This window comes from Microcebus murinus, chromosome 16, assembly GCF_040939455.1.
Source record: "Microcebus murinus isolate Inina chromosome 16, M.murinus_Inina_mat1.0, whole genome shotgun sequence".
In the NCBI taxonomy this organism is placed as follows: domain Eukaryota; kingdom Metazoa; phylum Chordata; class Mammalia; order Primates; family Cheirogaleidae; genus Microcebus; species Microcebus murinus.
This window is the reverse complement of record NC_134119.1, coordinates 67044269-67067387: the sequence shown is the minus strand read 5'-3', so window position 1 is coordinate 67067387 and position 23119 is coordinate 67044269. Positions and strand designations below refer to the sequence as shown.

Genomic DNA, 23119 nt, shown 5'->3' with positions numbered 1-23119 from the left:
AAGGCCCGCAGACGGCGCATGCACAGTTGGGATAGGGAGGCGGGGGAGAAATGTACTGCTCTCATTGAGCCAGGCTTTGCGCATGCGTTGTACTGCCGGCTGAAGCCAAACCTCGGGGGCCCAGGACCCTCCTGCACATGCGTAGGAGACTCAATGACAGTCCAGCGTTGGCTAAGGTGAGGGAGAGAGTCGGGAATTGCATGGCCAGGGGAGGGTGGCCCTGCACCTCCTAGGTAGCTTTTCTGAACGTGTCCAATTCTCCTAAGATCCACTTCGCCGTGTAGACCCTGAACAATTGTACGACTACAGGATCTCTGGGCCTGCAAAACGCCGCGGAGCCTAAGACCTTTGGCCCCTATCTGAGACCCAGGCCCCATGAGCAGTGTGGGAGGGGACGGGCAGGAGGGGCGACAAGACGAGACCAGACGGGCGGATGGGCTCTGCGCCCAGCCTGAGGTAGGGACGTCCCCTAGCGGGCGGGACGTGGAGGTGGAGAAGGCGCTTTTCCTTCTGATGACCTTTGACCCCTGCCCATTTCTCTCTGGTTTAGGCTCTGGGGAAAGGGTCTGGCCATGCTGCATGTGACCCGGGGGGCATGGGGGTCCAGGGTCCGAGTAGGGCCCCTGTTGCCCGAGCTCCTTGGGACCCCCCGGGCCCTGTCGTCGCTGGCGGCCAAGATGGGGGAGTATCGCAAGATGTGGAACCCCACGGAGCCCCGCGACTGGGCCCAGCAGTACCGCGAGCGCTTCATCCCCTTCTCCAAGGAGCAGCTGCTCCGCCTCCTGATACAGGTACTGCCCGTCCCGGGTCCGAGAGCCTGGGGACTACGATTCCCGGCAGGCTCCGCGGTGGCAGGCCCCCTGCGTGCTGCAGAGGGCTGCCCTGGCCCCTCCTGGGAGTTGTAGTTTCTGGTCCCCTCATAGTCACAAATGGGCTCGAGGTGAGTTGGAAAGCTGAGGCAGGTCTCTGAGATGCAGATGAAGTGTCCATTCCTGACTCAGGAATGTTCTGTGGGCTTGAACAGGCGCTCCCTGGGGCATGTTTTTTCCTTTGTAAAATGGGTATAATAATCATCCTTATCATTATTGTTTCTACTACCTACTAATTGTATCTACATCGTCACAAAGCTATAGTCATAATTATTATCATACTATTTGAGCTCTTTATGGCACAGTGACAAACATTTTTCATGTATTATTGAATCATCAGAACAACTCAGTAAGAAGAGAACCACCGTCATCCTCATTTTACCGATAAAGTAACTAAAACATAGGGAAGAAAAGTGAGTTACCCAAGGCCACAGAATAGCAGCCTGACTTGAAACGAAGTGATCAGACTCCAGAGGTGGGCCAGGACTCGGGTCAGGCGAGTGAGGCATTTGCTCAACCCTGAGAGTGAGTTGGGTGCTGTATTCACCTCACCCTAGTCCTGGTCCTGCTCCAGAACTTGAGCTCTTACCCCCACCACCATCACCATACCTGTCATTATTGAAGATTATTGTTCATCCATTTAATATTTATTGAACACCTACTGTATGTGCTAAGTCCTGTGCTAGACTTGATACACATGCATGTGTAAATATACACTCACATAAACACTGATGTATATATATGGACACATATAATCTCATCAAATTTTCACCCTCTGAGAAAGGGGGCTGTGATCCTCTTGCTGATGGGGAAACTGAGGCTCAAGAGGTGAAGACATTTACCCAGGGCACTGAGAAAGGAAACAAAGAAATGGTTCAATATGTGTGTTCTTTAGTCAGGCAGGCCTAGATTGGAGTTAACTCACGAGGACATTGTGGCCCTCAGCAAGTGACTTTCCTGAGTCTCAGTTTCTCCCTCTGAAGAAATGGGGGTTATAATTCCTTCCACCTCCTTGCATCCTCTGGAGGATGATATCATGCTGGCAAACAGTTCCTGGCACACAATAAGCATTGTGTGGATGTTGGTGAGTTCAGCCATCTGTTTTTCACTATATTGGGTTGCTTCTGTTTCTTGCTCAGTAAAATTGATCATTCCCCCCCCAACCAAAACAAAATTTTAAAATTTTGTTTTAAATTTTGTTTAAGAGTTCTGATTATGTGTATGGGCTGCCAGGGAAAGAATTCCTCCCATGGGAAAAGGGAAAAGGCCTACAGAGAAGTTTTGCTTCCTGAGGTAACAGGAATTCCATTCGAGTCCAGCAGAGAAGGCGGCTTTGGAGGCATTCTCGACCCATGTGGACTTCTGCACCCTGTACCACTACCACCACATCCTGGCCCAGCTGCAGGTGAGGACAGGGCCCCTCTGGCCCAATGGCACTTGTTTGCTCAACCACTCATTAAGCACATACTCACTGACACCTACTTGGAGCCTTGCCCTGTTCTAAGCACTGGGGACTCAGCAGTGGATGGGACACATGGAGCCACACCCTCATGGAGCCAACATCTTCCAATCTGGGAGACAAGAAATAAAATAAATGTAAAGGCCAGGGCTAGTAGCTCACGCCTGTAATCCTAGCACTCTGGGAGGCCGAGACGGGAGGATTGTTTGAGCTCAGGAGTTTGAGATTAACCTGAGCAAGAGTGAGACCCCATCTCTACTAAGAAAATTGAAAGAAATTATCTGGACAACTAAAAATATATATATAAAAAAATTAGCTGGGCATGGTGGCACATGCCTGTAGTCTCAGCTACCCGGGAGGCTGAGGCAGGAGGATTGCTTGAGCCCAGGAGTTGGAGGTTGCTGTGAGCTAGGCTGATGGCACAGCACTCTAGCCTGGGCAAAAGAGCAAGACTCTGTCTCAAAAAAAATAAAAATAAATAAATAAATAAGTAAAATAGGATGACCCATAGTGGTCAGTGCTATGCAGAACAATGCAGTAGAGTAGCAGGATAAAGAGGGACAGGATAGGGGGCCTGTTTTAGACAGAGTGATTGAGGAAGGGCTCCCTGAGGAGGTGATAGGTGGGCTAAGACTTTCATGAGGAGAGGAAACCAGCCTGATGGATGTTTGTGGGAGGATGTTCCAGGCAGAGGGCAGAGCAAGTGCAAAGGCCCTGAGGTGAGAGTGGGCCTGAAGTGTTGAGGAACAAACAGTGAGGAGGCCACTGTGGCTGGAGGAGAGTGAGTGAGCAGGGAGGGTGGGAAATGAGCACAGAGAGGGAATAGGGGCGGATTGCACTGGGCCTTGCGGGCCACAATGAGGACTTTTTGCTTTGACTCTGAGTGAGCCTGGAGCCGTAGGAGGGCTCTGAACAGAGGAGGGCTGTGGGTTGAGCTAGTTTTATCAGGATTCCTCTGGCTGCCACGTAGGGAACAGACTGTCAGAGGCAAGGAGACCTATCAAAGAGTCTATTATGTTTATCCAGGTGAGAGACAGTGAAAGCTCTGGCAAGAGTAACAGCAATGCAAGTGGCATGAAGTGTTCAGATGCGGGTTGTGTTGGAAGGCTTTGGCATTTGCTGGTGTCCTGGCTGTGGGGGTGGCGCAGTAAGGGATAGAGAGGAGTCAGGGGTGCCTCCGGGTGCCTCCATCCTTCAGGCCTGAGCCTCCTGAAGGATGGAGCTACCATTTACTGAGATGTGGAAGCCCATGGGTGCAAGATGAGGAGAGAGATCTTCGAGGAAGACTGAGAGCTCAGTTTTGGGTGTAGAAATTTGAGCTGCCTGTGAGACAGCCAGGTAGAGAGAGGGACTCAAATATGTGGGTCTGGAGGTAAAGGGAGAGGTCTGGGCTGAGAGTCCACTCTGGGAGGCTCTAGATGGTACTAAATGGGATCACCAAGGAAATTAGTGTTGTTTTAGACTGTTCAAGCTGCTATAACAAAAAATACCATAGTTTGAGTGGCTTGAGAAATATTTCTTTCTTATAGTTCTGGAGGCAGGAAAGTCCAAGATCAAGGTGTCAGTAGATGCGATGTCTGGTGAGGGTCTGCTTCTTGGTTCATAGGTGGCACCTTCTTGCTGTGTCCTCACAAGGCAGGAGAGGGCAAGAGAGCTCTCTGGGGTCTTTCTCATAAGGGTACTGATCTTGTTCGTGAGGGCTCCCCCCTCATAACTTGATTACCTCCCAAAGGCTTCACCTCCAAATACCATCACATTTGGGGTTGGGATTCAATATATGAATTTTAGGGGGACACAAACATTCAGTTCTTTGCAAGTGCAGACAGAGAAGAGAAGAGGCCTTGGACTGAATCCTGAGGGGCACCAGCCTTGAGAAATCAGGAAGAGGAACTGGAACCAGTAAGAGGCATAAATAAGGAGCATCCAAAAAGAGTCAGAACTCCAGGAAAGTGGTGTCCGGAAGGCAAATTCTCAGCTCTCCCCTCCTCCACCTCCCAGGAACCTGCCTGTGTTGGGGGGGCCCCGAGACCACCCTCAGGTTCAATGATTTCACTCAAGGGACTCACAGAGCTCAGAAAAGCTGTTACACTCACTATAACAAGTTATTAATATTATAGCAAAGGGATGGTGACTAAATTCAGCAAAGGAAAAAGGCACATGAGGCAGAGTCCAGGAGAGACCAGGTGTGAGCTTCCAGCTGTCCTCTGTCAGTAGAGTCATCTGGGCAGTGCTTACTTCTCCCAGCAAAGATATGTGACAACATGCAAGAAGTATTGCCAACCAGGGTTGCTCACACGTGCCTTGTTGTCCAGCATTTTTATTGACATCAGTCATGTAGGCATGGCAGCTAACCTTAGTCTCAGCCCCTCCAGGGATCAAATTGATACCGAGTGGCCTAAGGCCCCAGGTAAACTAAGACATTCTTATCAGGCAGGACATTCCAAGGGCTTAGAGCAGGTGTCCTCAAACTAAGGCCCACGGGCCACATGCTGCCTGCTGAGGACATTTATCCGGCCCGCCGGGTGTTTTTGCCACCGCTGCCTGTCCTGCTTAGCAACCAACTCGTCCCCGGCCCACAGTGCGCATGTGTGGAATGTGCACCGCACTCTCCAACAGCCCTCCAACAGTCTGAGGGACAGTGAACTGGCCCCCTGTTTAAAAAGTTTGAGGACTTCTGTTTGCTGCTTCTGGTACAAAAAAAAAAAAAAAAAAAAAAGTTTGAGGACCCCTGACTTAGAGGTTGCCTAGAAGGAGCTGGCCAAGGGCCAGTCCTTTCTTTGGAATACGTAGGGTTTGGACACCTCCAGCCTACTGAGCTCACCCAGCAGTGCCCTCTGCAGCTCCCCTTTTTGCTTTGAATAATAACAACCACAGCAACGTGGCCATCACAGCACCTCCTTGCTGAGTGTTCACTCTGGGTCAGGCTCTAACTCCTTCCTGCAGTGCTGAGAGGCAGTTGCCATCAGCCTGGTTGCACCGGCAGACACCGAGGGTCCGAGAGGACCCATGACGTGCCCAAGGTCACATCGTCACAAGTGGTGAAGCTGCAATTTGAGCCCATTGACCTGCCCCCTTTCCTGTAGCCTCAGGAGTTGGGGTTGTTTTTGTTTTTCTATTTTAGAAGTTTTTTGCAAAACACATTTTATTATATAGACATTTAAATAGGTAGAAATGTAGAAAGATATATATATATATATATATATATATATATATATATATATATATAGTGATATATAGTGTCTGAGGCAGGAGATTTTAAACAGAAGCGCTGAGGTAACAGAGGGGAGGCAGTGGACGTGAAAGAGGCCCACTTCACAACCGTTTGCCGATGACCTAACTCCTTTGAGGAAGTGGCCTGGGCAGGGAAAGAATCAGAACAGCCCCAGTTCAGACGCCAGTTTCATTGTTCACTAGCAGTGCTGGTGACCTTGGCAGGTGACCTCTCTCTGGCCCTTTTTTCATTATTTATTCATTGATTGTGTTCTCTTGGTAAATATTTACTGAGCACCTACTGTGTCTCCCCAGTGGTCCCAGGTCCTGGGGCACAGTGGGGAGCATGGCAGAGACCAGCAACAAGGTAAAGAAGTCAAATGTGTTAAAAGGTGCTCAGATCTAAGGGTAGGGTTGCCAGAGTACAGCAGCGGTCTCCAACCTTTTTAGCATCAGGGACTGGTTTCATGGAAAATAATTTTTCCATAGACTGTGGGGAGTGGGGCGAGTGGTTTCTGGGTGATTCAAGCACATTGCATTTATTGTGCAGTCATACCTCTCTGCTAATGATCATCTGTATTTGCAGCCGCTCCCCAGGGCTAGTATCACCGCCTCAGCTCCACCTCAGATCATCAGGCATTAGATTCTCATAGGGGGCGAGCAACCTAGATCCCGCGCATGTGCAGTTTACAGTAGAGTTTGCGCTCCTAGGAGACTCTAATGCCACTGCTGATCCGACAGGAGGCTGAGCTCAGGCAGTGATGTGAGTGATGGGAGCGGCTGTAAATATAGATGAAGCTTTGCTTGCCCACTGCTCACCTCCTGCTGTGAGGCCTGGTTCCCAGCCAGGCTGGTATCCACCCATGGCCTGGGAGTTGGGGACCGCAGGAGTATAGGATGTCTAGTTTATTCATTTCCTAACAAATGACCATCAACTAGGTGGCTTAAACCAACAGAAATTTATTCTCTCAGGTCAGGAGGCCAAAGGTACGAAGTCAAGGTTTGGTTCCTTCTGGAGGCTCTGAGAGAGGAGCCACCACATGCCTCTCCCAGCTTCTGGTGGCTGCTGGCAATCCTTGGTGTTCATTGGCTCGTAGACACATCAATTCAACCCCTATCTCCATCATCATGTGTCCTTCTTCTGTGTCTGTGTGTGTCCTTTTCTGCCTCTAAATCTGGTTGGATTTAGGGCCTACCCTAATCTAGTATGATCTCATCTCTGTCCTTACCTTAATTCCATCCTCATCCAAATGAGGTCATAATCTGAGGTTCTGAAGGGACATGAATTTTTAGGGGACACTGTTCAACCTGCTATACCTGGTAAATTTAAATTACAGGTAAACTATGAGTAACTTTTTAGTACAGTATAAGTATATCCCATGCAATAGAGTCCTCAGATACTGCATGGGACATACTTAAACTAAAAAGAATGCTTGTTGGTGATCTGAAATTCAGTTGTAACTGGGTGTCTTATACAGTCAGCACTCCATATCTGTGTGTTCTGCATTCATGGGTTCAACCAGCCACAGATTAAAAGTATTTGTGAAAAAAAAATTACATTTCTAGTTAACATGTACAGACTTTTTTTTCTTGTCATTGTTCCTTAAACAATACAGAGCTGGGCATGGTGACTCATGCCTGTAATCTTAGCTCTTTGAGAGGTTGAGGTTGGAGGATTGTTTGAGCCCAGGAGTTTGAGACCAGCCTGGGCAACAGAGCGAGACTCCGTCTCTACAAAAAAATATTAATAAAAAAATCAGAGGGGCATGGTGATGTGTGCCTATAGTCCTAGCTACTTGAGAGATTGAGGTGGGGAGGTCGCTTGAGCCCAGGAGTTCGAGGCTGCGTTGTGCTATGATTGGGCCACTGCACTCAAGCCTGGGCAACAGAGTGAGACCCTGTCTCCAAGACAAACAAAAAACGAATACAGTATAACAACTATTTATGTAGCATTTATATTGTATTAGGTATTATAAGTAATCTAGAGATGGTTTAAAGTATACAGGAGGATGTGCATAGGTTATATGCAAATATTATGCCATTTTATATCAGGGACTTGAGCATATGAGGATTTTGATATCCCCAAGGAGTCCTGAAACCAACCCCTTATAGACACTGAGGGATGAGTGTATTTTTTCCCCTAAATTTGGCAAACCTAATTAAGGAGAAAAAGAAAGCAAGGCAGAAGGTGTTTTGCAGTTTTAGGTAAGGTAATCAGGAAAGACCTCACTGAGGAGGTGACATTGGAGCACAGACCTGAAGGAGGTGAGGAGTGAGCTGTGCGGAGCTAGGAGGAACAGTAAGTGCAAAGACCCTGTGGCAGGAGTGTGCACAGTGTGTAGGGGGAACAGCAAGGAGGCCTTGTGGGGCTGGAGCTGGGTGAGCCAGGGGGAGAGGGCTGGAGGTGAGGGCAGAGGGGGAACCGGGACCAGCTCCTGCAGGGCCTTATAAGACTTGGTGAAGGGCCGGGCGCGGTGGCTCATGCCTGTAATCCTAGCACTCTGGGAGGCCGAGGCGAGCAGCAGATTGCTCGAGGTCAGGAGTTCGAAACCAGCCTGAGCAAGAGGGAGACCCCCAGGCATGGTGGCGCATGCCTGTAGTCCCAGCTACTTGGGAGGCTGAGGCAGGAGGTTTGCTTGAGCCCAGGAGGTTGCTGTGAGCTAGGCTGACGCCACGGCACTCACTCTAGCCTGGGCACCAAAGCGAGACTCTGTCTCAAAAAAAAAAAGACTTGGTGAGGACTTTGCTTTGACTGAATGAGCAGGGAGCAGAGGAGGGACAGGAGCTGCTTTAGGTGGAAACAGGCACACTCTAGTGGCCATATGGGGAGCAGGCTGAGGGTGAAGACTGGAGCAGGGAGACCCAGCATCCAGGCCAGGCCACTGCACCCGTCCAGAGGAGGAGGGTGGCTCAGACTAGGGAGTGAGAAGTGGTGGGATTCAGGATCTATCTCGAATGTGCTGCTGTTGGCATTCGCTGGTTAATGTGAGCAAGAGAGGAATGCAGGATGACCCCTAGGCCTTGGGCCTGACCCCCTGGAAGAACTCAGTTGGCCTCTATTGAGATGAGGAAGATGGTGAGAGCAGCAGATTTGGGGAGGGAGCAGGACCTTAGTTTGGGACATGGGGGGGGGGTTGAGAGGACGCCCTGGTAGAGGCATTGAGAGGCCCCTGGGACATCTGCATGGAAATGCTGAGCAGGCTCTTGGCCCTGTGAATCTGGAGCTCAGGCGAGATGTCTGGGCTGGAGACAGACATCTGGGAGTCCTCAGTGGACAGATGGTGCGTGAGGTCCCCAAGAGGATGCTTGAGAATAGAAAATGGCAGCAGCGGTCACCACGAAGACCCAATTAAATCTTTCATTCTTTCAGCAGATGTTTGCGTGGGGCCGGGTGCCAGGTGCCGGGGCTTCATTGAGGAGTGAACTCAGGCTTGTGCCCTGCTTTCAGGGAGCTAAGCTTGGGCGGTAGGGATGGTCGTGGATCAGACGCTGTCCCCAGGGAATGGCCAAACAAACTTACGCTGTAAAGGCGAGGGGCACGGTCCTGGGCAAAGTAGAAAAAGGCTACCCTTTCTCTATGCTGGTGCTATCCAGTATGGTAGCCACTGGCTGCATGTGGCTGTTTAAATTTAAAGTAATTAAAGTAAAATACAAATTTTTCTTCTTCAATTGTTTGTTTGTTTTTTGAGACAGGGTCTCGATCTGCTACCCAGGCTAGAGTGCAGTGGTGCAATGATAGCTCACTGTAACCTCAAACTCCTGGGTTTAAGGAATCCTCCCACTTCAGCTGCCCGAGTAGCTGGAACTACCAACCCAGCCACCATACCCAGCTAACTTTTAAATTTTTTGTAGAGGGTCTCACTATGTTGCTCAGGCTGGTCTTGAACTCCTGTCCTCAAGTGATCCTCCTGTTTAGGCCTCTCAAAGTTCTGGGACAACCGGCATGAGACACTGCACCTGGCCTTTCTTTCTCAATTGTATTCATCATGTTTCTGGTGCTCAGTAGCCACTTGTGGCCAGTGGTGATCTTGTTGAACACTGCAGATCTAGAATTTTTCCATCATTGCAGGAAGTTCTATTGGATGGTGCTTTTCTGTACCCTTTATTTCCATCTGAATAGTGACTGTCATGCTGTATGTATAGGTCTACAGCATCTATAATGGTGCCCCTTAGAGCTGGTACCTTTGTGCAGTGCACATCCTGCCCAACCACACTGGGCAGCCATGCTCAGCTTGGTGAGTGGAGGAAAGCTTTTTGGGAGTGATAATGGAGTTGGAATATGACAGAAGAGTAAGAATTCAGCAGTGAAAGGGGAAAGGGGCAGGGAGGGGGGCAGGGAGAGTTTCCCAATAGCATGTGCAAGGTCCCTGTGGCTGGAGGAACTCAAGCCAGTGTGCCCGGTGTGGAGTGACTGAGGGGATTGTGATGTCAGTCCCTGTGGGGCCTTGCAGGCCCTAGTATGGAGTGTGGTCCTGTTTCCTGATGGCAGCAGAAACTTTGGAAGGGTCTTCGTAGGAGATTGACATGATCAGATTTGTAATTTGGATATACCACTTCCTGGTTATGTGACCTCAGGCAGTTAACCTCTCTGTGCCTCAGCTTCCATATCTGTAAATGAGGATAAAATATTACCATTGCATGTAAGATGCTTCGAATCGTGCCTGGCACATAGTAAGTGCCACGTAAGCGTGCACTATTGTCATTGGTTATTACTGCTGTCATTGTGTGAGATCTCCCTGGAAGCTGTGTGGAGAACAGATTGGCAGGGAGGTCCGATGGGATTTGGGGAGACCATTGAGAAGGCTTTGGGCTCATCTAGGTGGGAGGAAGCGATGGTGCCATGGCCGGGGCAGGGCTGGAGGGGAGGAGGGAGCTGGCTAAAGTGCTGATCAGCTCTGGAGGTGGAATTGGCAGAAGTTATTGTGTGAGGGGGAGGGAGCAGCAGGGATCACGTGCGACGTCCAGGCTTCTGGCTTGAAGCCCTGGGAGGATGTGAAGTCCAGAAGAGAATTTGGCATTGAATCGGACATTTGATGGATGCAGATTTCTTTCTCGTCCAGCTCTCAGATTCCCTCAGTCTCAGGCTGCAGCTCAGCCTGGCAATGGAATTTCTCAAGGTCACTGCGTAAGTCCCAGGATAGGGGCTGTAGGAGTGCTCTGCCAGCCTGGGCTGAAGAATTGGGGTATGGGGCTTAGCACTGGGCTCACATCCTGTCCTCAGCCAGCACAGCCTGACCCTGGGAGTTAGTTCAGAGGAGGTTTTGCTCAGCTCAACTCTCTTGTGCATCACGGTCCCCTTGTTCAGTTGTTTCTGAGGCCCTGGCCCAGGCCATTCCTCCCACCTCCCCTTTCACTAATTCCCAATCAGGTTGCTTCTTAAGGCTGCCTCTCCTTAAGAAGGAGACACACAGAGGGCTGGGTTTAAGGACGTGTTTCTTAGAGGGGTGACTTCCCCCTGAGGCTTGTTGTATCATCTGGGACAAGTTCTGTGTCATCCCGAGACTCAGTCTCTCCATGAGTAAAGTAGTCTAGGCAACTGCACACTCACTTTTTCTTTATGCATTAAGCAATTTTGGGCAGTGGGTGTGTAGCTACATAAGATGAGGTGGGCAAGGTAGAGGCCAGTTTGTGAGGGACCTTGAAGATTATGGGAAGATTCTGGATTTTATTCCAAATGCAGTAGGAAACCATGGGGGGGGGGAGGGCGGAGCACAGGATCTGTTCGTGGTCTCAGGAAGCTCTTTCAGTTCATGTGGATGATGGTTTGGAAGTGGCAGGAGTCAAAGCAGGAAGAGCAGAAGCCCGAGGAGAGGACGGTGGATTCAAGAGAGATTTGGGGGGCTGGCAGGTGAACTTGCCAAAGGCTTGGAAGTGGGGGTGATGATAAGAGTTAAGGGTGCTGCCAAGGTTTCCAACTGGAGCATCTGCCTGGATGGTGGTGCCATCCCCAAAGGCAGACAACTAAGGGGCGTGTGTGAGTGTTGTGGGGGCGGGTGACGTGTTCTCTTTGGGCCATGTTAGATAGGAAAGGCCATCAGTCAACCAATCTGAGATGTCAAGGAGATAATTGGATATAAGAGTCAGGTGTTCAGGGAAAAGGCCAGGGATAGTTGAGGGGAATGGGTTTAGGAGAGAAAATCCAGAATTATAGTTTTGTTGGAAGGTTGGGGTTGGAGGTAGGGGAATGTGATCTGTGAGCTTGACATGTTGGATTGGAGATGATTAGGACACCCAAAAAGAAATACTGAGTAGGAAGTTCGTTTTAGTTAGTATAAAGACTTAGCTGCTCTAATGAATAGACACCAGAACACACTGGCTTAAAGGAGGTAGAGGATTTTTTTCTCTCCCACTTAATAGTCCTGGGGTAAGTGAGCCAGGGTGGATGGGCAGCTCTCTTGCCCATGAGGTTATTCTGGGACCCAGGTTCCTTCCATCTTGTTGCTCTGCTGTCCTTTAATCTCTGCATTGTCTTTATCTCTGTATGGTCAAAACTGGGTCGTGGGTGTTTTGTATTCTTTTATGAGATGGTCAGTCAGGTGCAGCCACTAGAGGAGACAAGGAAAGGCTCAGGAAGAAGCCAAATGTATTATACTCGCAGGTCCTGGAGACAGGAAGTATGCCACACGGGGCTATGTGGGAAAGGTACCAGGGTGGTCAGAACCTTCACTGGGGTTTTCTTGAGTTTCCGTGGGAAAAGCAAGGTAGGTAGGGAGAAGTTTGTGATTGGCTAGTTTGAATAATTTTGTTGGGCTTTAAACCGCAGACTACAGGGGTGGTCCCCAGTGGCCTGGCACCTGGCCCTGGGAGGATCCCCACAGAGGAGTATTGTCTCCTGGGGGAGGAGGGCCAGACAGAGGAGGTCTGGCTCTGGACTGGCTAGTTTGCATAGCAAAGACATGCTCCTGTCTGGGCCCTTTGCTGTCTCTAACTGGCTAGATCCGTGAGGGACAGTCTCACCACAGCCTGAAAAGTTTAAGATGTCAAAACATGGCCGGGCGCGGTGGCTCACGCCTGTAATCCTAGCTCTCTGGGAGGCCGAGACGGGCGGATTGCTCAAGGTCAGGAGTTCGAAACCAGCCTGAGCAAGAGCGAGACCTCATCTCTACTATAAATAGAAAGAAATTAATTGGCCAACTAATATATATAGAAAAAATTAGCTGGCCATGGTGGTGCATGCCTGTAGTCCCAGCTACTCGGGAGGCTGAGGCAGGAGGATCGCTTGAGCCCAGGAGTTTGAGGTTGCTGTGAGCTAGGCTGACGCCACGGCACTCACTCTAGCCTGGGCAACAAAGCAAGACTCTGTCTCAAAAAAAAAAAAAAAAAAAAAGATGTCAAAACATTGTAATATCCAGAAAACTTAAAAATGTTTACAATACAGTGGGGAAAACAGTGTTCTAAGCTGGCAGAACAAGGAAAGAGTGGACATCCAGGGGAGTGAACAGTGAGAGGAAATGTGGCCCCGTCACTTGTCACTTCTGCTCACAGTCCTCAGGTGAAACCCTGGTCTCCTGGCCACGCCTAGCCTCAAGGCAGGCTGGGAAATGTTGTCTCTCCCTGGGCATCCCAGTGTCTGCCTTCACCTCTGTCACTGTGGGAGGAAGGGGGAAGAACATGTGCTCATGCACTGGAAGTGGATATTAGTTCTGGGACAATGGTCCACATGGAGGCATGAGTTGAGTGGTTATCTGCACAGAGACGGTGTATAAAGGCACAGGAATGCAAGGCGACTTAGGGCGAGTTCGAAGAGAGAAAAAGGAAGAGGACCCAAGATCAAGCCCTGGGGGTACCCTGTCATTCCAAGGAAAGAGAAAGGAACATTCTTAAATGTCCCCATAATCCCTCATGCTGTGACCCAGCCCGTTTTTTTCCTCTGTGACTCTTCTCAGGCCTTGTATGACCCCATCAACCCTGACAGGGAGACCCTCGATCAGCCGTCACTAACAGACCCCCAGCGTCTGTCCAATGAGCAGCAGGTGCTTCGGGCTCTGGAGCCCCTGCTGGCCCAGGCCAACTTCTCCCCGCTCTCCGAGGACGCCCTGGCCTATGCACTGGTGGTCCACCACCCTGAGGACCAGGTCCAGGTACCTGCTTTCCAAAGGAGAACCAAAACTCCCAGGGGGCCTTTGGGGGTGGGTGGAGCCTTTGGGAGGCAGGGGCTGCTGGGAGTTGTAGTCCTGGGCACAGGACATGAGCCCATGTGGCACACTTAGTAAATTAGAAAAAGGCACCACTTTCTCAGGTCACTTCACTGCCACCTGTTGGAAAAGTATTGTGTAATAAGGATCTTCTTAGGACTAGAGACTTTATCACCATCTGCCAGAAAATTGTAATAATAGATTATACAAAACTAATACAAAAATAATAGATAATACAAAATGTCCTTAAAGTCAACAAACTTATAATACAAATGCTAAAATCTTCCAAAGTTCCACATTTTAGTGATTTTAAAATGTACTTTTTCTAAAGTCATATTTTGTCATCTCTGAAATTGGGATATGACTTACAAGTGGTGGTGTGACATGGTTTAATTGGCAACACATTTTCTTTTTTAGTTGCTTTGTAAAATAATTGAGTATCTTAAAATCAGTGGTACCTTCACTTCTAGAAAATATTGTAATAAAGATGACTACCATGTGAATGGTGCCGTCTCAGATGGTGCACCCTTATGCGGGAGTGTCTTAGATTCTAGGAAATGTAGTAATAAAGAAGATTACTATGTGAATAGCACTGTCTTAGATGGTGTGGTCTCCTGCAATATACAATATGAACACCCATATGTGGCTGCCCCGCCTAGACACTGAATGGTGATAAATAGGGAAAGGGGGGGAAATTATTTCATGGAGGGGCATCTAATTCTGGTATCCTGCTCGCAACATCCCCACCTGTGTTCAGCTGCCTCTGCTTCCTTCATCCTCCCTTGGCAGGTGACAGTAAATTTGGATCAGTATATCTATATGCAGTTCTGGGCCCTGGGCCAGAGAGTCGGGCGGATGCCCCGTATGTCCAGCGTGGGCTCCAAGCGTGGCATCTTCACCAGGAGGCCCCCTGTAGAGAGGTGAGGCCCCCTTTGCTCCCTACCTGCAGTGAGAGGGAGCAAGGTTGGAGATGAAAGGGGACCGACTGGTCAGTGTCTGGATTTGGGTGTTTGGGGCCTGGGTGGGAAGTTAAGAAATAAAAAGGGCCGGGCGCGGTGGTTCAAGCCTGTAATCCTAGCACTCTGGGAGGCCGAGGCGGGCAGATAGCTCGAGGTCAGGAGTTCGAAACCAGCCTGAGCAAGAGCGAAACCCTGTCTCTACTATAAATAGAAAGAAATTAATTGGCCAACTAAAAACAAATATAGAAAAAATTAGCCGGGCATGGTGGCGCATGCCTGTAGTCCCAGCTACTCAGGAGGCTGAGGCAGTAGGATCGCTTGAGCCCAGGAGTTTGAGGTTGCTGTGAGCTAGGCTGACGCCAGGGCACTCACTCTAGCCTGGGCAACAAGCGAGACTCTGTCTCAAAAAAAAAAAAAAAAAGAAGAAGAAATAAAGAGGTGTGACTCATCCAAATGCTGCCTTTTCTTCCCAAGGGAAAGTGAGCATTACAATTCCCAGGGGAAGAGAAAGGGTGGGGACAGTTCTCCCCATTTCCCAAGTAAGGAAAATTGAGGCTCAGAGAGAAAAGTCCGTATTCTGAAGAATGAACAATGTACATGTCCAATGACAGGGACTGCATTATTTAACTAATCCCCTGTTATTGGACACAACTTATTTCTGATTCCGTTCCCACCATTATTAAGCAGCTATTAAAACGGTTGTGTGGCTATAGAGACAGAGAGAGCGTGCTGGGGTTGGAGGGTCTCCCTGGGGCTGTCCTGATCCTGCTCTTGCCGCTGTCTCTGTCCGTCAGGAGGTACTTTAAGCGGGTGGTGCTGGCTGCCCGGACAAGACAAGGACACCTAGTGCTGAAGAGCTTCAAGGACACGCCGCTGGAGGGCCTGGAGCAGCTGCTGCCGGAGCTGAAGGTGCGCACGCCCACCCTGCAGCGCGCCCTGCTCAACCTCACGCTGGTCGTCTCCGGCGTGGTGTTCTTCGTCAATGTGGGCATGGTGGTGCTCACGGACCTCAAGGTGGCCACGTCCCTGCTGCTGCTGCTCTTTGCCCTCTTCATGGGCCTGCGGGCTTCCAAGGTGAGTGGGCCACCCCACCCTGCCTCCTGTGTCCCTCTGCTTTGGTGTTCAGACAGGTCGGGCCACCTATATTTTTGTTTATTTCATGCATTATTTCTGTGTTGTGCTGTCCGTCCTTCCTTCCTCCCCCTCCTTCCTCCCTTCCATTTTTCTTTCCCTCCCTCATTTACTCGACACACCTTGGGTTTCTTTCTTTCCTTTCTTTTCTTTCTTTCTCTCTGTCTCTCTCCCTCTCTCTCTTTTTTTTTTTATTTTTGGAGACAGGGTCTTGCTTTGTTGCCCAGGCTAGAGTACAGTGTCATCATCAAAACTCACTGCAACCTCAAACTCCTGGGCTCAAGTGATCCTCCTGCCTCAGCCTCCCGAGTAGCTGGGACTATAGGTGTGCACCACCACACCTGGCTAATTTCTCTATTTTTTTTTTTTTGTAGAGATGGGGTCTTGCTGTGTTGCTCAGGCTGGTCTCAAACTCCTGGCCTCAAGTGCTCCTCCCGCTTTGACCTCCCAAAGTGCTAGGATTACAGGCATGAGCCACCACGCCTGGCCTTGGGTGGGTTTCTTAGTCTCTTTTTGCCTCAGTTTCCTGATCTGGAAAATGAGGATACTAATGAGATCTGCCCTGTAGAGTTATTTGTGAGCATGAAGTAAGTGAATCCACAGTGCCTGGCTCATGGTGGGTGTTACATGAGAGCTAACAGCTCGTTGAGCACCTGCTTTAGGGGCACTTTAGTGACGTGGTGAAGGGTGTGTGTTGTGGAACTAGACTGCCCGGATTTGAATCTAACTCTACTGTCTTCTAGCTGTGTGATCTTGAGCAAGTTGCTTAACCTCTCTGTGCCTCTGCTCCAGAATCTGCAAAGTGGGGATGATGATAGGACCTAACTTACGGGGTCATTGTGGGGACTAAATGAATTAATATGCATACAGTGCTGAGAACAGAGCCTCGTGCAGAGTACAGGAAGTACTATGTGAGAGTTGGCTATTATCATGATTATTATTATTATTATCATTACCAATTGGGCTGTTTGTTCCCTGAGTCCCCATCCTGACTGGGTATCATTATCACTGAGAGAGCTGGCTTCTAATGCAGCCTCCTGGGCTTCAGCCCTAATGGACTGAATTAGAAACTCTGGGACTAGGGCCCAGGAAACTATATTTTTAACAAGTTCCCTCCCTGATTCTGCTACATGTGAGTGCAGGGCTGCCTTAAACAGTTGCACAGGTTGGTCACCACCCAAGGATTCATGGCCGAGGGCACAAGTGGGAGTTGATACCCAATTCGTGTCCTCCTTGCCAAACCACGTGCCCTGTCTTGAGGCTGAGTCGGCCGGGAGGAGCTGCCTTTTACTGATTCCTCCCCAGGGTTGGCACTGACCCCAGGAGTGTAGACTGGTGTGAGGCATCTGTTGTACCCGATCATTCACCTACTGGCTCATTGGTTTTCAAGCTGTTTTCGGCCATCCTGACAGGCTCTTAGGAAGACTGGTAATAAATCGCTCAGATAATAGGCTGTGCTGGCTGTGAGGTGCTAGGAGGCTTCAGCCAAGAGAAGGGCTGGGGAGGGAGCGATTCCTGCCCGGCACCAGGGCTCAGGGAGGATCTGAGTGAAGCTTTGAAAGGGGAGGATGGAGGCTGGCAGAGAAGGGACCAGTGAGCACAGCTTGGTGTATCGTGCGGGACTAGAGTCCGGGATGCAGGGTAGAGAGATAGGGCCCCGGAGGGTGGTGATGGCCTCGAATGCCCAGAGGACCCTGGACTTCATCCTCAGGGCAGTAGGGAGCCTTGGAAGGGCTGTAAGCATGGAGGGACTCTGGTGACCATGGAAGGGGAGGAACGGGACTAAAGGCAGGGGGGCCAGCAAGGGGAGTTGAGCCCTTCTAGGGAGGAAACACTGAGTCTAGGCTCAGGGTGGACTATCTGTCCCACCCCTCGGTGGCCCTAGGGGGTCTGTGGAGCCTTTCAGTCTCTGAAAAGCCCAGTTGAAAAAACCCAATTCACACTGGACATGATGGTGCACGCCTGTCATCCCAGCCACTGGGGAAGGTTGAGGCTGTAGGCTCCCTTGAGCTCAGGAGTTCAAGACCAGTCTGGGCAACATAGCGAGACCCTGTCTCAAAAAAAAAAAAAGACCCAAAAAACTAAAACAACAAAAAGCCAGCTCACTAGTTAACTTAGTGCATTCATTAGATATTTTCCCATACCCTGGCCTGAGGTCCCAGCCCTTAAATGTGGGTCCTCTCCAGTCTCCCTCCCAGCCCATTTACCCATCCCCAAACCCCTGCCCCCTCCTGTTCCCTGGACACACTTGAGCCCCACTGAGCCCAATGTCCATCTTCCTCCCACACTCCTGCTCCTCCCGAGTTGCCTGTTTTATCTTGGGACAGGTGGTCAGAGCAGACCCCTGCTGCAGGACCCCTTTCTCTTCCCCTCAAAGAGCTCCTGTGTCTGGTTTCTACAACCAGCTCTCTACTGTCCCAACCAGGTGGCTCAGGGACAGCCCTCCCCACTGGGCCCTTTATAGTCACTGCCACAGCCACACCCAGCGCAGAGTCTCCCCCAACCTCCTCCTCTTCTTGAGTTCCCCATCTATGGATGGCCTGTTGTCCCTCCAGTCACTGGCTAGACCCCTGCCTTCCGTTGCCCCCCAACCCTTTGGCCCCCAGGGTGCCATTCCTGCCTCCTGAGTCTCCGTGCCCCGTGTCCTCCTTTTTTTGGCATGCCCCTGCTCAAGCCCTCTTCCCAGCCTCCAAACTGTCCCCCTCAGCCCATCCCCCACTCAACCTAGAGCTGGCCTGTCCCTCCCCACCTCTTCCCCTGCTCACAGCCTGGTACTGGGGACCCTGCTTCCAAAGCTTCTTCGGACACAATCCTTCAGCTCAAATTCTGAGCTTCAGCTCCACCAACATGCTTGCGGCACCTCCCCTGACCTCCGGGCCCCGCTGCCCCTCACTCTGTGCCTTTGCAGATGCTGTTCCCTTGGACTGAAATGTCCTTTCCCTCTCATTGGGCTGGCCAACCCCTGCTTACCCCTTACCCTTAGCTCAGAGGCTGCCTGCTTCAGGAAGCCTTCCCAGATGGCCCCAGCAGGGGTGATGCCCCTGTGGGCTCCACTATACCCCGGGCTTCACTGTGAGTCCCTTAGCCCAGCTGTTAGGGCTGCTGTGGGGCAGCCTGGGGAGGGCTGCTGAACTTCACTCTGGAGATGCATCAGCCCGATCCTGCCCTGGAGGGAGAGGTGTGGGGGCCCCGGACACACACAGGCAGTGCCTAAGGGACGTAGTGGATGCTGCAGGAACCTGAGGACACAATGGCTCATCCACAGGAAGTGACGTTCACCCTGAACTTTGGGGATGAGGCAGTGAGTGTTTTCTGAGAACACACCAGGGCTGACTTGGCTTGTTCCAGGGCCTGGAGGCCTGAGAGAGCAGCACCTGGCTTATTGGCTGTGGGCTGCATTCAGAGGGGAGGAGCACAAGGTGAGTGGGAGGGCCTTGTCAAGGAGCCTGGTTCTCTGAGGGCACTGGGGAGCCATGTGAGGGCTGTGAGCAGGGCAGGGGCCGGGTCAGCTCTGGAGGGGAGAAACGTAGGCCAGGGAGGAGGCTAGGGTGATGCATCAGGCAGGCGAGGATAAAGCCCGAGCCAGGGCTGAGCTGTAGGGCTGGGGAGGAGGGGATGGGCTGAGAGAGTCAGTGGACAGCAGGATGGGGCTGGGGACTGACAGGCTGGTGAGGAGGGAGCAGGGACAGTGTCATGGGTCTGGCCTGACACTGAGTAGATGGTGGGACTGCAATAGATACATATCCCAGGGGAGGAGGAACGAATGGGCTGGGGGAGGTGCTGTGCTCAGTGTGGGCTGTGCTGAAGGGACCATCCAAGTGGCAGGTGGTGACCCCTCTCCAGGGAGACATTTGGCTTCACCTGTGTGCCATGGAGTGGCATGACTTGCTCTTTTAACATGGGGGGATTCAACTCCATAAGCTTGGCAGACATAAACACAAAACCTAATATGTTTTTCATATCAGATGGTCCCTAAAGCAAGCTATTCTTGCATCTTGCCCTCAACCAAAGAAATGGCAATTCGTTCCAATGCAGGGACATAAACCGACTGTGCTGGGCTCGTAAGAAGAAGGTACAGTCCACACACAGCCGTGTCATTGGTACCATGCAAGCCATTTCAGCAATTTTCCGTGGTGTGTTGATTTCAGAGGCATTTCACCTCCGTCCTCGATGTAAGACAGGCAGCGCTCTATGGGCACCCAGCACAGGTTGTGGACGACGATTGCACAGTCTAGCTAATGTTTGTTAAGTGCTTTTGAGAGGCCAGGCTCAGTTCCAAGTGTCTTATTAACTGTGTACTGACTTACGGAACCTTCCCTGGCATCAACCTTGTTTTACAGACAGTGTTACCCCAGGACTTAGGTCTTAGCCAAGGACTCGCAGCTGGTAGGGGCATACTTGGGGCAGGATCCAGTGGCCTTGACCTCATTTTGTGTACAAATGGAGGCATCCTGGTGCAGGTTTTCATTGTGAGCCCAGAGGACACTGGTGGGCTCTCACTTCTCTTCCTTAGACATGCCACGGATGGGAACTGGGTCCAAGCAAGGAGGGGCCAAGTTGGGGAAGAGTGCAGCCAATAGACAGCTGGGCCCCAGACCTCCTCCTCCCCCTCCACTTCTCCTTACAATTTAATATTTTAAACCTTTTTTCATTGTGGAAAAGTTCAAACAAATACAGAAATAGAATAGTATGATAAACTCCCATGCAGCCAGCACCTAGCATCAATGATTAATGGGATTTTGTCTAAAGACCCCCGCTTCTCCACCATTGGATAGTTTTGAAGCAAATACTAGACTTATCATCTTATCACACTGTAATATGTCTATAAAAGATAAGAACTTATTGTGACAAAATCTTCTAAGGCTAAAACTCGTAACATCTGGAAATCTTTGAGCAGATCCATTAATACGTGGCTCTGATGAGCAAACCAATGCAGCAGCGGTTGCTAAAAACCGTAGTCTTCCTACCTAGGTGGGGCTGGTGGCCTTGGAGCCACTGGGGTGAGACCGTGTGTGTTAAAAATACAGATCCTCTTGTAATCCTAGCACTCTGGGAGGCGGAGGCGGGCGGATTGCTCGAGGTCAGGAGTTCGAAACCAGCCTGAGCAAGAGCGAGACCCCGTCTCTACTATAAATAGAAAGAAATTAATTGGCCAACTAATATATATAGAAAAAATTAGCTGGGCATGGTGGCGCATGCCTGTAGTCCCAGCTACTCAGGAGGCTGAGGCAGGAGGATCGCTTGAGCCCAGGAGTGTGAGATTGCTGTGAGCTAGGCTGACTCCACCGCACTCACTCTAGCCTGGGCAACAAAGTGAGACCCTGTCTCAAAAAAAAAAAAAAAAAATACAGATCCTCTGACCCCAACCCCGGGGACCCTCTCTGAAGAGGTCTGGGTAGTGCTGGGGGAAGCTGTGTTTTACAACAGCCCCCGCGCCTCCCCCAGGGACTGTTCGGGAAGGGCGTGCCACGTGGGTGACCCAGGGGTGTGTGTGGGCGTGGGCTCGAGTCCTGAGCTAGTCCCGCCTGCAGATGTTCGGGCAGCGGCGCAGCGCGCAGGCGCTGGAGCTGGCGCACGTGCTGTACTACCGCAGCACGTCCAACAACTCAGAGCTGCTCAGCGCCCTGGCCATACGCGCGCAGGATGAACACACCAAGGAAGCACTGCTGGCGCACAGCTTCCTGGCCCGGCGGCCGCAGGGCGAGGGCGGCCCGCCGGAAGGTAAGACATGGGCCTGGAACCCAGCACCAGGGGGTCCTGTCCCCGCGAAGCCTCCTCCTCACCCCCAGGTTCCACTGGTGAACCTGGCCGATATGCAATAAAACCTCACCTCTCAGCGGACAGGATCCCCGATTCCAACCTCCGATCTTGGTTCCTGGTGTGACCTCCCTCTTCTGACCTCAGCCTCATTGGGGGTATTGGATCCATGGCATACCCCTCCCCATAATCCTTCCTCTATATGAGCCCACTTTCTCCCTACAAGTACCCTTGCCCCGCTCCCTATGGGAGCCCCAGGGGGTCCCCTTCCCTACACGAGCCACACCTTTACCTGAACCAGAGTCCAATCGAGAGCCCCAGAGCGGAGCCTTCTGGCCCTCTAGAGCCTTCTAGGTCTTGTTCCACTCTCCTCCTAGCCGCAAGTGTACCCCTAGGCTTCTCCCAAACCATGCCCCTCTCCGCTGGCCCCTCCCAGTCCTTCCTAGTCTAATCTCACGGCACCTGCCTCCCTCCGCCTGCAGAGACCTCCAAGTGGCTCCAGTCAGAGGTGGAGAACTGGCTCCTGGCCCAGTCAGGCTGTGACGTGGCCTTCAACGGAACTCGGGCCCTGGCCCACCTGCAAGCTCTGACTCCCAGCATGGGGTTGTACCCACCCCCGGGTTTCCCCAGACTAGACCCGTTGGCCAGAGTCACTTCCGAGTTCCCCCAGGCTGCACCCAGCAGTAACAACCCTTGACTGAAACCTTGCTGCCCGGCCCGGCCCAGCCACCTGGCTAGGAACGAAGCCCCGCCTCCTTCACGACGAGCTGTCAATCACAGTTACTATGCCTCTGACTTCCCATTACTGACAGGCAGTTATTTTTGCTACACCGTATGCTTAAGCAAAGCAGCCAATCAGCAAAGCAGCCAGCAGTTGTTGGCCCCGCCCCTTCTAATGAACAGCCAATCAAAGCTATTTAGCTTTGCTTCTGGCCCATTTCTTAGACCCACCTTTACCGTAGATTTTCAAACGTAGTTTAGTTGAGGATGTGTCCGCCAATCACAGCTGTTCAGCTGCGGGTTCTACAAACCACCAATTAGGGTTGTTAATCCTGTGCTCTCCTGAGGCTATACTCCTATAACATTGTCTTTTTAGCCTGCTCCGGGCAAACCGCCCATCATGTGCACAAAGGCGGGCCCCAGCCCGCAGCCCTGGAAAGCCCTTCAGCTTTGCCTTCTGGCAAACAACCAATGATGGCTGTTGGGCACTATCAACGTTGGGCAGCCAGTTGTCGCTGCAGGGAAGCAACCAATTGGAATTTCTAAAGGAAACCTGATCTTTCTCTATAAATTGCTGCTGCTTATATGGCGGGCCATCTGGTCAACTGCTGATCAGGGTGTCCAGGCTGAAGGGGCTGGGAACCTTGTGCCAGGTAACATCTGTGGATCTGGAGGAAACAGAGACCACCCTGGCCCGAAGACTCACTGCCACTCAGGCTCCCAACAACCTCAGGTGCCTTCCTTGCCCTGGTCCCTCACCATTTCTACAGAAACTACCTCGGTCTGGATCTCCCCGCCGCTAGTGGTCTGTGCAATTATTTATTGGTCTATCAATTTCTCCCGTCCCCTCTCCTAAAGGAATAAATCATGTTTAATAAA

General features: G+C 51.2%; 1 protein-coding gene across 2 annotated transcripts; it reads left to right on the top strand.

The window, feature by feature from the left end:
- The first annotated feature begins 21 nt into the window (after positions 1–21).
- Positions 22–23119, top strand: TMEM143 (transmembrane protein 143). 2 transcript variants are annotated; one of them, XM_075993203.1, is made up of 8 exons: positions 22–176; positions 551–791; positions 2189–2274; positions 13425–13619; positions 14463–14593; positions 15427–15706; positions 21295–21484; positions 22003–23119. In XM_075993203.1, exons 1-8 carry the CDS (start codon positions 138–140, stop codon positions 22215–22217), a joined length of 1377 nt encoding a protein of 458 aa, XP_075849318.1. In that variant the 5' UTR covers positions 22–137; the 3' UTR covers positions 22218–23119. The 2 variants fall into 2 exon arrangements, with proteins under 2 accessions (XP_075849318.1, XP_012609802.2); XM_012754348.2 differs by having other exon boundaries at positions 154–176; positions 2170–2274.

Bases quoted from the DNA above. Each gene is read 5' to 3' on its own strand.
- TMEM143 (XM_012754348.2), top strand. From the start codon at position 154: ATGACAGTCCAGCGTTGGCTAAG. The intron at 177-550 runs GTGAGGGAGAGA...TCTCTGGTTTAG, and splicing joins ACAGTCCAGCGTTGGCTAAG to GCTCTGGGGAAAGGGTCTGG. The intron at 13,620-14,462 runs GTACCTGCTTTC...CTCCCTTGGCAG, and splicing joins ACCCTGAGGACCAGGTCCAG to GTGACAGTAAATTTGGATCA.